Genomic DNA, 13,887 nt, shown 5'->3' on the forward strand with positions numbered 1-13,887 from the left:
TTTTTTCAGTATTACAGTACACTACAGTACTTTAATCCATAGTTCCTGATTAATGAGGAGTTACTGAAGTACAAGCTTTTAAAAAAAATGTTACTGTCTTTACAGATGTGGCAAGAGACTGAAAACATGCTGTTGTTTGCATATATTTGATATTCAGCTCTGCACAGGAGCTGCAGCAGGGTGCAGCCTGTTGCTTTTACAGTATAATACTTGTAATAAAAGTACAGTAACAGTAATTAGTGACTGATTAGCCCGGAACGTTTCTCTTAATTTCTTTAGTAAATTCATTCACCTGCACAGATTAGCTAAACGAACCCTGACAGCCGAGTGCTCATTTTAGCTAGCTAGGTCTCAGGACATAGCTAAGGACAGTAGTTACGGATTAGCTTACAAACACGTTTAACTTACCGAAAAAGTGCAGCGGGGCCTCGGGTCCTTCTGTCAGGTAGTCCAGTTTACTGAAGAACACCTCAGGCTGTCAGGTTAAAACACTCGGTCGTGTTTTCGTGGCGTGGCGCTGGCCCGCCTCTCAGAGCCTACGCTCTATCTGCTATTCCCGAACAGAGATACGCAAGTTTCTCCGTGACTGCAGCTGCCAGTCAAAGCTGCTATGATGACGTTTCACCCCAATTTAACATCACCGCGGTAGGAATTAGAATCAAACTTATGGGAGAGGAGACCCCTTGGACATCAATGAGCATGATGAGAACTATTGATAACAAAAGAAAGAATCTTTGGAAAAAAATTATCTAAGGAGAATAAATTTATTTTAGTCTGACCCCAGTCCCATCCGCTAACATGGAGGAGGCGGGGTTTATGACCTATACTGCAGCCAGACACCAGGGGGCGATAGAGACGTTTTGGCTTCATTTTTGGGGAGCTGTGGCGTCGTCCATGTTTTCTACAGTCAATGGTAGTGACGAGAAGGGGCGTTTATCAATATGCGTACTTGTGCGTACTTGCGTTCTCGTGTACTCGTGATACGTCATCAGTCGGAGACCAAGTACTGTTCCAATTGGCACGCATCACGCCGAGAACGCGAAAAAAGTCCCGGATGTGTTCTCGATCCGCCCGCTTTTATCGAGCATGCATCGGTGTAGACTTGGGACAGCTATATATCCCAGAATGCATTTCGTCCAAAACTCAACAGCGGACTCCCGCACATCGTCCCCCCCCCTCCCCGCCCCGCTCATGGTCTTCTCACTACTCAGGTTAAAGAAACTCCAGCAGCTGTCTATAGTATTGAGTGTCCACTAGAATAGAAATAAAAGCGTTCTAACATCTCACCTGCTTGTTTTTATTAAGGTATGTACACGTATGTACATGTACACTATTTTTATTAATAGAGGTTTCACTACTGAGGTTAAAAATGATATATGAGTCACTTAGATCACTTCTAAATGTTAATGTTTGGTTTATTTCAGTGTTTTATTTGTTCCTGAGTAAACCGGTTTGGCTGTGATTACAGTTAAGCTTCATAACATGTTACTCACAGTTAAATTAGGAGGGGACGGCAGTAAAAACTCCGGACCTGTGACATCATCACGTACGCTGGTACAAATCACGAGTCCGTGCTCGCGTACTTGAGAATTGAGAGACGGCCCACGAGTCCGTGCTCGCGTTCTCGGCGGGTACGTACTCCCGTGCCTTCTCGGCGAGTACGTACTCACCGAGAACGCGAGTACGTACTCGCGTACTTGGGCATTGATAAACGGCCAAGGTCTTGGGTAGTGACACGTAGCAACGGGAGATCTCCGACCCGGAAGTGCTGCCACTCTGAGCTGTCCCACCTGCGACTGATTCCTCGCCAGCTGCTGCCAATCATACACCATCGTGGCAGAGCTATTTAATGGTGTGGCTGAATGACAGACACTGCTGGAGTATTGCACCAAGCCTGGTAGTGACTCGAGCTCAGCGAGTGTAACACAAGTGTTTGATAGCGGAGGGAGGCTAATCGCGTCTGTTTGCCTTTTCTTTCCAGGAAACGAACGAGACGGAGAGACGGGAGGAGAGACGTCACTAATTCATGAGAGTTGTGTGAAAACACGAGGGGCGCACTGAAGGGACTTTGCACTGTGGATTGGCTTCACTGTAAATAAAGACACTGTTCAACTTTAACGAGAGGTCCGCGTCTGGTTCACTAACTCACCACCCCTAACATGTTGTTGTTCGGCTTTTCATTTCGCCTTTTGTTGATTCACTTGAAGAGTGAATCAAGAGTGAATCAAACAGCTCTAACAGTGCACTGGCAGGCAGCAGCTGCCCCGCCCCGCTTAGTGTCTGAGCTCGGATCATACCAATATTCAGGGGATTTTTGCAACCAACCATACCAGATATATGCTCCAGGATGCAGTCATGTATTAAAAATCATGCATATTGTAATTTATTATTTATATTTTACCATTTAATATCTTACTGCCATTATATATATTTATATTTTTCTCATTTTTAAATTCTAAAATCTCAGCACTACAAAAACAAACAAAAAAACCCAACGTAATTGGAATAAAAGACTGTGAAAAACTCTCTGTGGTGTGACGAGATCTCAGGGAGATTCGTCTCAGCGGAAGAATAAATAGTTCCTGTGTAATTTATTTTAACTTTAGGTATTTTCAGCTTGTTGGTAGCGTGTTTACATCCTTCTGTATCTTTTATTAATAATTAAATACACAAATACCACATTTACCTCACGTTGTCGCCAGAGCAAAAACGTACAGATCAGAAGTTTTGGTATCAATCCGCAGCCTGGTATAGATCCAGAGGTGCACCTTAAAATAGTCACTTTGACGTCAGTTGATTCTGTGAAGTTTTATTTGGTCCTTATAGAAATTGAAAATGTTTAACATCTTCTACATAGGATTTTTACTGCAGATCTTACTCTGTGTGACTTTCTCCTCAGGCTCCTGTGGTAAATTTACATTTTTTTATTTCAATTTAATGTCAGCTGTTGCAGCTGACTATTAGCAGCTGTATAGCCTCTTAAAAGCCTCGTTTTTGGATATTATGTGTCATTGCTATTTAACAACATTAACCTTTTCCACTACGTTACACATCCATCTAAAAAGTTACACTTCTTAAAAACTGAATTTTAGCTAAATCTTTAAATGCACCCTCAAAAACTCACTAGGACTAGATTGCTCTCTCTCTCTCTCTCTCTCTCTTGTCCTTAGCGGGCGTCCGGCGGCGGTGGTCGGGCGCGGAAGTACGTTGCTGCAGGTGCCGCAGGTTCTCTTGCTTGGACTAGATAAATCCGTTTATAACAGAAACACGAGCCCAGACGGATCTCGATTTATAAATAGATACAAAAAACTCGGACTTTTATACTTTTCTAAACCCGGTGTCGCTAACAGACCCCAAACTTCTTAAATTACTGGGGTAACTTATGCTGAACACATCAGCAGCAGGTTATTTACTGCTGATATAAAAAAATGTAAAACATTTTTTTTATTTGATTCTTATTCTTCTTATTGTACTGAGTCTCCTTTACTCTGCTCAAACCGCAGCTACACAGGACACACACCAAGAATACATGTTAAATCAACCAGATTAATTACATTTTGAACTGCATGAAAAGTAAAAGTAAAACAATGCCTGTATTTCTTAATTGGGCTGTGCACAGAGGCAGTAAAAGTGCAGACATTCGTTACTTAAGTAGAAGTACAATATAGTATATTATACAGTATAATATATAAAATATACATAAAAGTACTCAGTTTGAAAATTTGAGAAGACAAACATAGGAAGAGATTTTTAATAGCTCTGTTGTCTCTTAGAGAACAACTTTGCCTCTACAACGTAGCAGAACAATGAATATGGTCAGGTGTTAAAGCTGCATTTAGCAGGTGTGAGAACTTTAAGATCAGCTGTAGTGGGTCAGTGTAAGCTTCAGTAGATCTTCTTAGTGTACATGATATGATAAGCTGACCTGCTGCCTTTTGTGGATTTATACAACTGAATTCAACAAGATGTATGAAGATATGTCACAAGCTATCTTTTCACTCTTTACACTGACAGTGCACTGTTTATACTGTCTTTATACTAGATGGTATGCCGTTGGCGTAAAGTTTGAATTCAGTGAATGAATCTAGGCATGATCAGCTTGAATTCTAATTAATTTCTGCAACGCTTAATGAAATCTACTCAAACTCTGGGTAATGCAGCAGCTGTACCTTTAGCTAGCAGACACAAGGCTTGATATTTGTTGAGCTGCTTGATATTATTATTATTATTTTGCCTATATGAATTTAGGTTTCAATAATTCTCATCTTTGTTTATGGGACAGTAAGTTTAATGTTTAAACGGAACTACCAGAGCTTTAATGTGCAGTGGTCACCTTTGAAATAAACAACATCACTTAGAGTGCACTGCGTAATACAATATTTAGTCAGAATCAGTTGCAAATGTGAATTTTAATGTTTATTTTACCACTCTGGTGAATGATTTTCTGCAGCATGCATCTCTTTTCTTATTTCAGTTTTACACCTTAGTGTTGTGTTTTTTATGTATTATTTATTATTTTATGTCCTTTGCAGATATTTAAAGATTTCACCATCATTATCATCATCTCATAAGGTCTCTTATTGCAATAGGTTGCACTCATGGGGATTTTTTTTTTTACAGAAAGACTCACATGATGCATGACTTGTTCTCTTTTGTGTGAACACTCAGAGCCTAAAGGAGAGAGCCCGACTTAACATAGAAGGTTGACAACCGCTACCTGTTATCTCCAGCTGGGGTTTTAGGTTTTGTTGAGCCAGCTAACCCAAAGAAAGCTGGCTACCCCCAACAAACTGGTTGTTTTGATATTTCTCTGTAGTATATCCCTCTGTTCTCCAAACCAAATTATCTTTTTCTGATTAAAAACATGCTTTGCCGAGAGAGAGTTGTTGAGGTTTCAAATATACATAGCAAATTTGATTGACCCAAATCACCCTCTGTCAAAGTTGAATCCCTGTTTCGTTTTTAGCATCTGGTCCGGACCCTGTGCTAAATGAATGGGGAGAGACAAAACTTTAAATTCACGGAAAACAAAAATTTTACGTTTACTGAGTGTTAGAGTGAATTGTTAAATGTTTGTCATTTTTATTCTTACCATTTGTACTTTAACTGTGTGTTGAAAGGAATTCTTTTGTTCTCCCCTCCTCAGATTCTCGAGGTTCTGGGTGAGGGGCTATAGTGTTTTATTGCAGATACATCCTATCTGGAAGATCTGCTTCTTTTGATGTGGTAAAACTTCCTGCCCTTTGTATGGCTTCACTGTGTTATCTAGGGTGAACCATAGATTGGGTGTGGGGAGGTTACCCTCTTTATGACCTAGGATGTTGTTCCTGCTTTATGACCCTTTTGGTCAGCAGCTCACACACACACACACACACACGCACTTACAAAACCACAGGCAGGGTATTCCTTGTCTACATGTGTACCTATGTAAACCGTTATATGTTAATGACCCTATGCATATTCAAGTAACCACAATAAAAGGAGTGCTATGGGGAACCTGGCTGAGAGTCTGATGGAGGTCAAGTAGGTGGAACGACACTTGGCTCCAGGCAGGCCTCCCTCATGCATGAGTGACACAAAGAACTTTGCCTACTTCGTGTCTTGCTTGCTGTGTTATTACATTGCCTTTAACGTTCCAGCGAATAGGTTTAAGCTACAAACCTATCACTGAGTTACCAGATAAATCTGTTAAAAACTGCTTCTTTATTTCTCTGACTTCCTCCATCATTTAGTAAAGAAAAACAAAAAAACACACTTACCCACATCTTTACTAACATGTACAAGTATAAGTATAGATGAAACTGTCCAAAACCTCCACTGTGCTTCAGTAACATGACAGGGTCATGTTTCCTGTTTCCGTTTGATTGGCTCTTCAGGTACAGGTGGAAGGAAAAAAAAATACTTTTCTGCTACTCAGTTCTCCCACAGGTTTCAGCTGATAATTATTTAACTGACAAATTCCATCATTTGTTTGTTTATTTATTTTGTTCTATTTCAGACCAGAAAATCATCACAGCTGAGTCTGGACAGAACATCACTCTGACATGTAGAGCTCCAAACAACAATTACGTAGTAGAGTGGAGCAGAGCTGACCTGAATGAGGGATATGTCTTTTTGTATCGGGATGATCAGTTTGATCCAGAAGACCAGCATCCATCGTTTAAGAACCGGGTGGATCTGCAGGACAGACAGATGAAGGATGGAGACATGTCTTTGATTCTGAAGGATGTGACGATTAACGACACAGGAAAATACGAGTGTCGTGTCTTCAAGAGAGGAACAAAGCGCAGGAACAGAGCCCTTTTGAAGACTGACCCCATCAGCATCATTAACTTGAAAATTGTTGATCCTCCAGGTGAGTGAGTAGAGTTGAGTGTGTGTGTGATCAGAGGTGAAGCTGCTTCCTGGTTGTTGATGTTTGTTTCTAAAGATGTTGTTGATGAGACTTTGTAGAAAGCAGCTGGTCTGAGTGATGTGATTCTGTGAGGAAATGGGTTGAAACTGTATTCAGTATGTGGATTGTTAGTTTTGAGTGCATTCTATAAACAATCTGCCAAACAGAACTTAAATCTTCTTGTAAAAATATGAAGTTCAACAACATGATTCGCTCATATGTTTCATGTCTCTGTTTCATTGGCTATTTTGGAAAAGGGCTGGGAAACACATGTCACAGAGTTGTTCTACAGGTTTCAACTGGGCATTCTTTGTGTACAAGCCTTTTAACTAGCTACATTACTCAATCTTCCCCACCATGTAACTGCATCATCAATTTCCATCCACCATTTTTTTCTGTCATACGATGTGAGAACTGACAAATACTTCATTGATGCTTGGTGGGCTCGTTAGCAGGAGCTAGTGTCTTCTCTGTCGCCTGATGTACTGGATGGTGTGTTTTTACCTCTAGTAGTAAAACAAATGTGTTGTTTCCACCTTTACACAGAGACAGTGATACAGATGCATAACAAGTGTAAATTAAGATGTACAAATGTGTACAGTGATTTGTGTCATTTTTGCAGACTCACAAGAACGTGCTTCAGTCTGCACAAACACAAAGAAATCTGACCACATGTAAAAGTACTTGCATCCAAACTAGAATAAACACTGATGTGGCGTGATTGAGGCACAGTGGTAGGTGTTATGAGCCATCTTTATTGAACACGTACATCACCCCACAATCCACAACTCCCCTCCAAACCCTGCTTCCCTGTGGCACTGCAGACCATGCCCCACCACAACTGATTATGTAAGAACAATTTTTTAAGTTTACCTTTGCAAATTGGATAATATTGTCTTTCAAAAAACTTGCTGTGCACTTGCTTACAAAACACCAGTGGTTTTGCTTACAAAATGATGGCAAGATTCAGTGTAGCCTGCCATCACCAGTGTGTGAATGTGTGCACGAATGGGTGGATGACTGAATGTGTAAAGCGCTTTGGGGTCGTTCGGGAGTAAGGAAAGTGTTATACAAATACAGGCCATTAACCCTTTACCATTTAAATGTGTGTACATGAACGAACAGCTCATGTCACATGCCCATGTGGGATTTTGAGACAAATTTCATTCTGCCAGCTTTAAACAGATCCACAAATGTAAGTTGAGTGCAATTCCGAGTGCAGAACTGGGACATATGGGCTTCCACAGTTTACATTTGTAAATTGGTTTTATTTGTGGTCAAACTGCTTCACATTTGGTTGTAGAGTGTAGTGCTCATCTGTGAGTCATCAAAAACCGTGCACAAATAACTTTACCCATTTATAAATGTTAATATACACTATCATATGAAATGTATCACGTTAATACTTTTGAGGCAAATTTCTCTCCATGCACCTTAAGCAGTATGAAATCATAGATGATTTTATGTAACACTGCCTATTTTGTACTGTACATCTGGTTTAGTAGAGACTAGTGGTCTGTCTGTGTTGCAAAGTTGCACTCTGACTTTTGTAACCTTTGATTTCTCTTCTTTCCTCTTTCAGAACAGAAAAACATCACAGCTGAGCCCAGAAAGAAGATCATTCTGCCATGTCTTGTTCCAAATAACAACAAGAACAGAGTTATACAGTGGAGAAGAGCTGATCTGGGAGATGAATATGTCTTTTTGCATAGAGATGGACATTTTGAGCCATTCAAACAACATCCATCTTTCAGGAAACGGGCAGATCTGCTTGAAAAAGAGATGAAGGATGGAGAGGTGTCATTGATTCTAAAGCATGTAATGATTAATGACACTGGAAAATACGAGTGTTGCGTCTTCATGAAAGAAACACACTCATGGAAAACCATCAGCATCATCTATCTGAGCGTTTATCTTCCAGTTGAGAGACGAGATAGACTGGTCTCTGTTCTGATAGTTTTGATAGTTTTGATAGTTTTGATAGTTTTGATAGCTGTGATAGCTGTGATTGTTTGTTAGGGCTTTATCTATTACTTAAGTTCAGTTTTCAGTTTTGATACTGAACTAGGTTTAGTTTGATGTCAACCTAATCTTGAATATTGAACTAGTTTCAGATTTGAAATCAGACTAGGTTTACTTCTGATTTCAAACTAGGTTCAGTTTTAATGTTGAACTAGTTTTGAATGTTGAACTAGCTTCAGACTTGAAATCAAACTAGGTTTACTTCTGATTTCAAACTCGGTTCAGTTTTAATGTTGAACTAGTTTTGAATGTTGAACTAGTTTCAGACTTGAAATCAAACTAGGTTCACTTCTGATTTCAAACTCGGTTCAGTTTTAATGTTGAACTAGTTTTGAATGTTGAACTAGCTTCAGACTTGAAATCAAACTAGGTTTACTTCTGATTTCAAAATAGGTTCAGTTTTAATTTTGAACTAGTTTTGAATGTCGAACTAGTTTCAGATACGAAATCAGACTAGGTTTACTTCTGATTCCAAACTCAGTTCAGTTTTGATATTTAACTAGTTTTGAATGTCGAACTAGTTTCAGACTTGAAATCAAACTAGGTTTACTTTTGATTTCAAAATAGGTTCACTTTAATGTTGAACTAGTTTTGAATGTTGAACTAGTTTCACATACGAAATCAGACTATGTTTACTTCTGATTTCAAACTAGGTTCAGTTTTGATGTTGAACTAGTTTTGAATGTCGAACTAGTTTCAGACTTGAAATCCAACTAGGTTTACTTTTGATTTCAAAATAGGTTCGTTTTAATGTTGAACTAGTCTTGAATGTTGAACTAGTTTCAGATACGAAATCATACTATGTTTACTTCTGATTTCAAACTCAGTTCAGTTTTGATGTTTAACTAGTTTTGAATGTTGAACTAGTTTCAGACTTGAAATCCAACTATGTTTACTTCTGATTTCAAACTCAGTTCAGCTTTGATGTTTAACTAGTTTTGAATGTTGAACTAGTTTCAGATACGAAGTCAGACTATGTTTACTTCTGATTTCAAACTCAGTTCAGTTTTGATGTTTAACTAGTTTTGAATGTCAAACTAGTTTCAGACTTGAAATCAAACTAGCTTTACTTTTGATTTCAAAATAGGTTTGTTTTGATGTTGAACTACATTTGAATGTTGAACTAGTTTTAGATACGAAGTCAGACTATGTTTACTTCTGATTTCAAACTCAGTTCAGTTTTGATGTTTAACTAGTTTTGAATGTCGAACTAGTTTCAGACTTGAAATCAAACTAGGTTTACTTCTGATTTCAAAATAGGTTCGATTTAATGTTGAACTAGTTTTGAATGTTGAACTAGTTTCACATACGAAATCAGACTATGTTTACTTCAGATTTCAAACTAGGTTCAGTTTTGATGTTGAACTAGTTTTGAATGTCGAACTAGTTTCAGACTTGAAATCAAACTAGGTTTACTTTTGATTTCAAAATAGGTTCGTTTTAATGTTGAACTAGTCTTGAATGTTGAACTAGTTTCAGATACGAAGTCAGACTATGTTTACTTCTGATTTCAAACTCAGTTCAGCTTTGATGTTTAACTAGTTTTGAATGTTGAACTAGTTTCAGATACGAAGTCAGACTATGTTTACTTCTGATTTCAAACTCAGTTCAGTTTTGATGTTTAACTAGTTTTGAATGTCGAACTAGTTTCAGACTTGAAATCAAACTAGCTTTACTTTTGATTTCAAAATAGGTTTGTTTTGATGTTGAACTACATTTGAATGTTGAACTAGTTTCAGATACGAAGTCAGACTATGTTTACTTCTGATTTCAAACTCAGTTCAGTTTTGATGTTTAACTAGTTTTGAATGTCGAACTAGTTTCAGACTTGAAATCAAACTAGGTTTACTTCTGATTTCAAAATAGGTTCGATTTAATGTTGAACTAGTTTTGAATGTTGAACTAGTTTCACATACGAAATCAGACTATGTTTACTTCAGATTTCAAACAAGGTTCAGTTTTGATGTTGAACTAGTTTTGAATGTCGAACTAGTTTCAGACTTGAAATCAAACTAGGTTTACTTTTGATTTCAAAATAGGTTCGTTTTAATGTTGAACTAGTCTTGAATGTTGAACTAGTTTCAGATACGAAATAAGACTATGTTTACTTCTGATTTCAAACTCAGTTCAGTTTTGATGTTGAACTAGTTTTGAATGTCGAACTAGTTTCAGACTTGAAATCAAACTAGGTTTACTTTTGATTTCAAAATAGGTTTGTTTTAATGTTGAACTACATTTGAATGTTGAACTAGTTTCAGATACGAAGTCAGACTATGTTTACTTCTGATTTCAAACTCAGTTCAGTTTTGATGTTTAACTAGTTTTGAATATCGAACTAGTTTCAGACTTGAAATCAAACTAGGTTTACTTTTGATTTCAAAATAGGTTCGTTTTAATGTTGAACTAGTCTTGAATGTTGAACTGGTTTCACATACGAAATCAGACTAGCGTCACTTCTGGTTTCAAATCATGTTCAGTTTTAATCTGGAACTAGTTTCAGATACGAAATCAGACTAGGTTTACTTCGGATTTCAAAATAGGTTCAGTTTTGATGTTGAACTAGTTTTGAATGTTGAACTAGTTTCAGACTTGAAATCAGACTAGGTTTACTTCTGATTTCAAACTCAGTTCAGTTTATATGTTGAACTAGTTTTGAATGTTGAACTAGTTTCAGACTTGAAATTAAACTAGGCTTACTTCTGATTTTAAACTAAGTTCATTTTTGATATTTAACTAGTTTTGAATGTCGAACTAGTTTCAGATACGAAAACATACTAGGTTTACTTTTGATTTCACAATAGGTTTGTTTTAATGTTGAACTAGTTTTGAATGTTGAACTAGTTTCAGACTTGATGGCTTACTAGGTTAAATTTTGATGTCAGACTAGTTTTCGACTTAATGTTGGACTAGGTTCAGATTTGATTATGGACTAGTTTCAGTTTTGACTGTTGAACTAACTGCGCTAACGTACTAGTTCCCACCAATTTCATTGAGCATTGCGTGGCACATCTGACATATTATTTTACTTTTGTCCATGACGCGCTTACCATCAGGGTCACACTTGACATAAAAACCAAAATAGTCCCAAAGGCCAGATCTGAATGAGGGTGGGTAATTTTGGGTAGCGTTGAGGCAGTTGGCATGTTGCAACAGCTTAGCTTCTGTCTCACTAGCTTGCGCTGCGCTCAGTGGATCTGCAATCAACAGTGCAGCCTAGGCCGAGTAGTTGAACGCAGCTCCACTGAGCTCCCAACACAGACAGCATTGTCAGAAGAAAAGTTGCTGAAATAAATTTTTGTATCGTTCAATACATATGCGTACCAAACCAAAAGCACTGTATCAAACGGTTCAATACTGATACATGTATTGTTGCACCCCTAATACACATATATGTATATATATATATATATATATATATATATATATATATATATATATAGACACACACACACATAAGCATAAGAAAAACTTAAACATCAGATCATAAACTTGTGTCACAGCAAATTTAAAATCTTGTGTTGAATCAAAATGAATTTTTTACGGGATCTGTAATTGAAATACTTTGGATTTAAATTTAAAAAATCTGCTGAGGGGAGTGTCTAAGATAATGTTCTGGACTTTGTAGTTTCATCAGAGTAGACCCACATAAATAAAATCCACTCTCACCTTGTTAAAGAGCAAAGTACAGCAGAGCACCCTCTTTGCTTTTTTTTTTTAAATGAAACTCCTTTTATATCATGGTGTAATTTTTTTATTTTTTATTGGCTTCTTACTGTGTGAAAGACTTAAAAACATGATAGAGGAGATTGGAACTTGATGATTACTGAGTTCATCTTGACTAGAGATTTCTGAATAAAACAGTCTCTGCAGCTCCGAATGGTTTCAGTCTGACCTTTGTTCTGCTCTTTTACTATTTCATAAACCCAGAGAGTTGACTGACAGGAGCAGTTGTGAGAATGGCATGTGTACTAATGGAAAATTTTAAGAGACACACGAAGCACTCGTCATCTCTGACGCTAATGCCTATTAAAAACTTGTTTAGTGGAACGCAGTTCAGCTGGGTGAGTCAGTTCCTCAGAAAAGTACCAGAAGGTGCTTCAGGTGCTTCATCAAATCCCTGACCCGGACTCAGGAACAAACAGGGCTGTCTTTGGACTTTGAGAGGAAACTTTGATGCCAGAGACAGTCCACAAAGGCACAAGGAGAACACGCTGAAAGGCCCGGTAGATTTAAAAGCTGGCAGCAGTTTGAAAACATTATAAATTATATTATTCTTTTATTAGTCACAATATTTGAAAACAGTACACTGATTACATCAAAATCACAGCGCTATTTAAATTAATTCCTTGAAACATTATAGATTTCTTATTCTACTTTAGAAAATGCCCTTTTGTTGGACAGGTAAATGTGAGTTCCTGTTCAGGCGCTTCATTGAAACTGACACACCCAGAAACTATTTTCCAAGTGTGTTTGCGTGTCAGTTTTTCATTGGTTAAAAACATTTAATTTCCTTTCCCAGTAATTCAGACCTTGTTCTCACATTGCAGAAAATAAAGCAATTGTGAACCCTGTACTAAAGAAAGACAAACATTAAAGAGACAAAGAGCAATAAAGTGATGGATTTAACATCATTTAGTTTTCATTCTTTTTCTGTGTTGAGGTTTCAAGAAAAGCAATAATGACTGAGCATTCAGATGTTTTAAACAAGTAAGGAAAGAGTCACATTAAAAGAAGATTAAATGCTCAGACAGCAGCAGTTACTCATTCATACTTTAATTTCCATCTTAACAATTTTAAATGGAGCTGCATTGCTGACTGTCATCTTCAGATGCCTGTGTTTGTATATTTGTAGATATTCACCGGACAGAGAGACTGCTCTCTCTCTCTCTCTTCTATAAAGCTAAACTTGCCTCTTTCTTAAATTTGGAGTTGTGTTTAACAATATTATTAATAATAACTTATTAATAATTAAGCAGTTGGTGAAATCAACACATAGAATCCTGAAGCAATAACTAAATACAAAGTTAGAGCTCAAAGAACATTCTTATGAACATCTTATGCTTGTGTCCAAGGAAGGAGCTGAAGTGGTGCCAGAAACTCCTGATCTGTTTTTGCAAGACACAAAACAGAGCCAACGTGAGAGCAGAAACTTTGCTTCCACATTTTAAATTCAAAACCAGAATTATTCAGGAGCTGAGGTGTAGGTTTCATTCTGTCTAAATAGTTAGTCATGTTATTGATCATAATTCACTATGTTTTCCAGCAGATGTTTTGTTACTACCAAACCTTAAAAAATATTAAATTTGTATAACTAAACTTCAACAACAACCAAAGACCATAATAAATTAAACCCAGTTTAATAAACAACCACGATTCAGTTTTATTCATGTGTAACAACGTTTCATCTTTAATTTGCATTGTGAACTTCACAATGAAAAAATAGCAAAAATAGCAAAAAATGAATTGCAGTA

General features: G+C 37.3%; 1 protein-coding gene across 2 annotated transcripts; it reads left to right on the forward strand.

The window, feature by feature from the left end:
• Positions 1-2,802: 2,802 nt before the first annotated feature.
• On the forward strand, positions 2,803-8,471 carry LOC120437419 (junctional adhesion molecule B-like). 2 transcript variants are annotated; one of them, XM_039608006.1, is made up of 4 exons: positions 2,803-2,908; positions 5,999-6,355; positions 7,017-7,243; positions 7,977-8,471. In XM_039608006.1, the coding sequence occupies exons 1-3, from the start codon at positions 2,836-2,838 to the stop codon at positions 7,070-7,072; spliced, it is 486 nt and encodes a 161-aa protein (XP_039463940.1). In that variant the 5' UTR covers positions 2,803-2,835; the 3' UTR covers positions 7,073-7,243; positions 7,977-8,471. The 2 variants fall into 2 exon arrangements, with proteins under 2 accessions (XP_039463940.1, XP_039463939.1); XM_039608005.1 differs by lacking the exon at positions 7,017-7,243.
• The last annotated feature ends 5,416 nt before the right edge of the window (positions 8,472-13,887 follow it).

Source organism: Oreochromis aureus, linkage group 3, assembly GCF_013358895.1.
Source record: "Oreochromis aureus strain Israel breed Guangdong linkage group 3, ZZ_aureus, whole genome shotgun sequence".
Taxonomy (NCBI): Eukaryota; Metazoa; Chordata; class Actinopteri; order Cichliformes; family Cichlidae; genus Oreochromis; species Oreochromis aureus.

Coding starts and splice junctions, on each gene's coding strand:
- LOC120437419 (XM_039608005.1), top strand. CDS start 2,836: ATGTTTAACATCTTCTACATAGGATTTTTACTGCAGATCTTACTCTGT. Junction 2,909..5,998: donor TTTCTCCTCAGGCTCCTGTG/GTAAATTTACAT, acceptor GTTCTATTTCAG/ACCAGAAAATCATCACAGCT. Junction 6,356..7,976: donor GAAAATTGTTGATCCTCCAG/GTGAGTGAGTAG, acceptor TTCCTCTTTCAG/AACAGAAAAACATCACAGCT.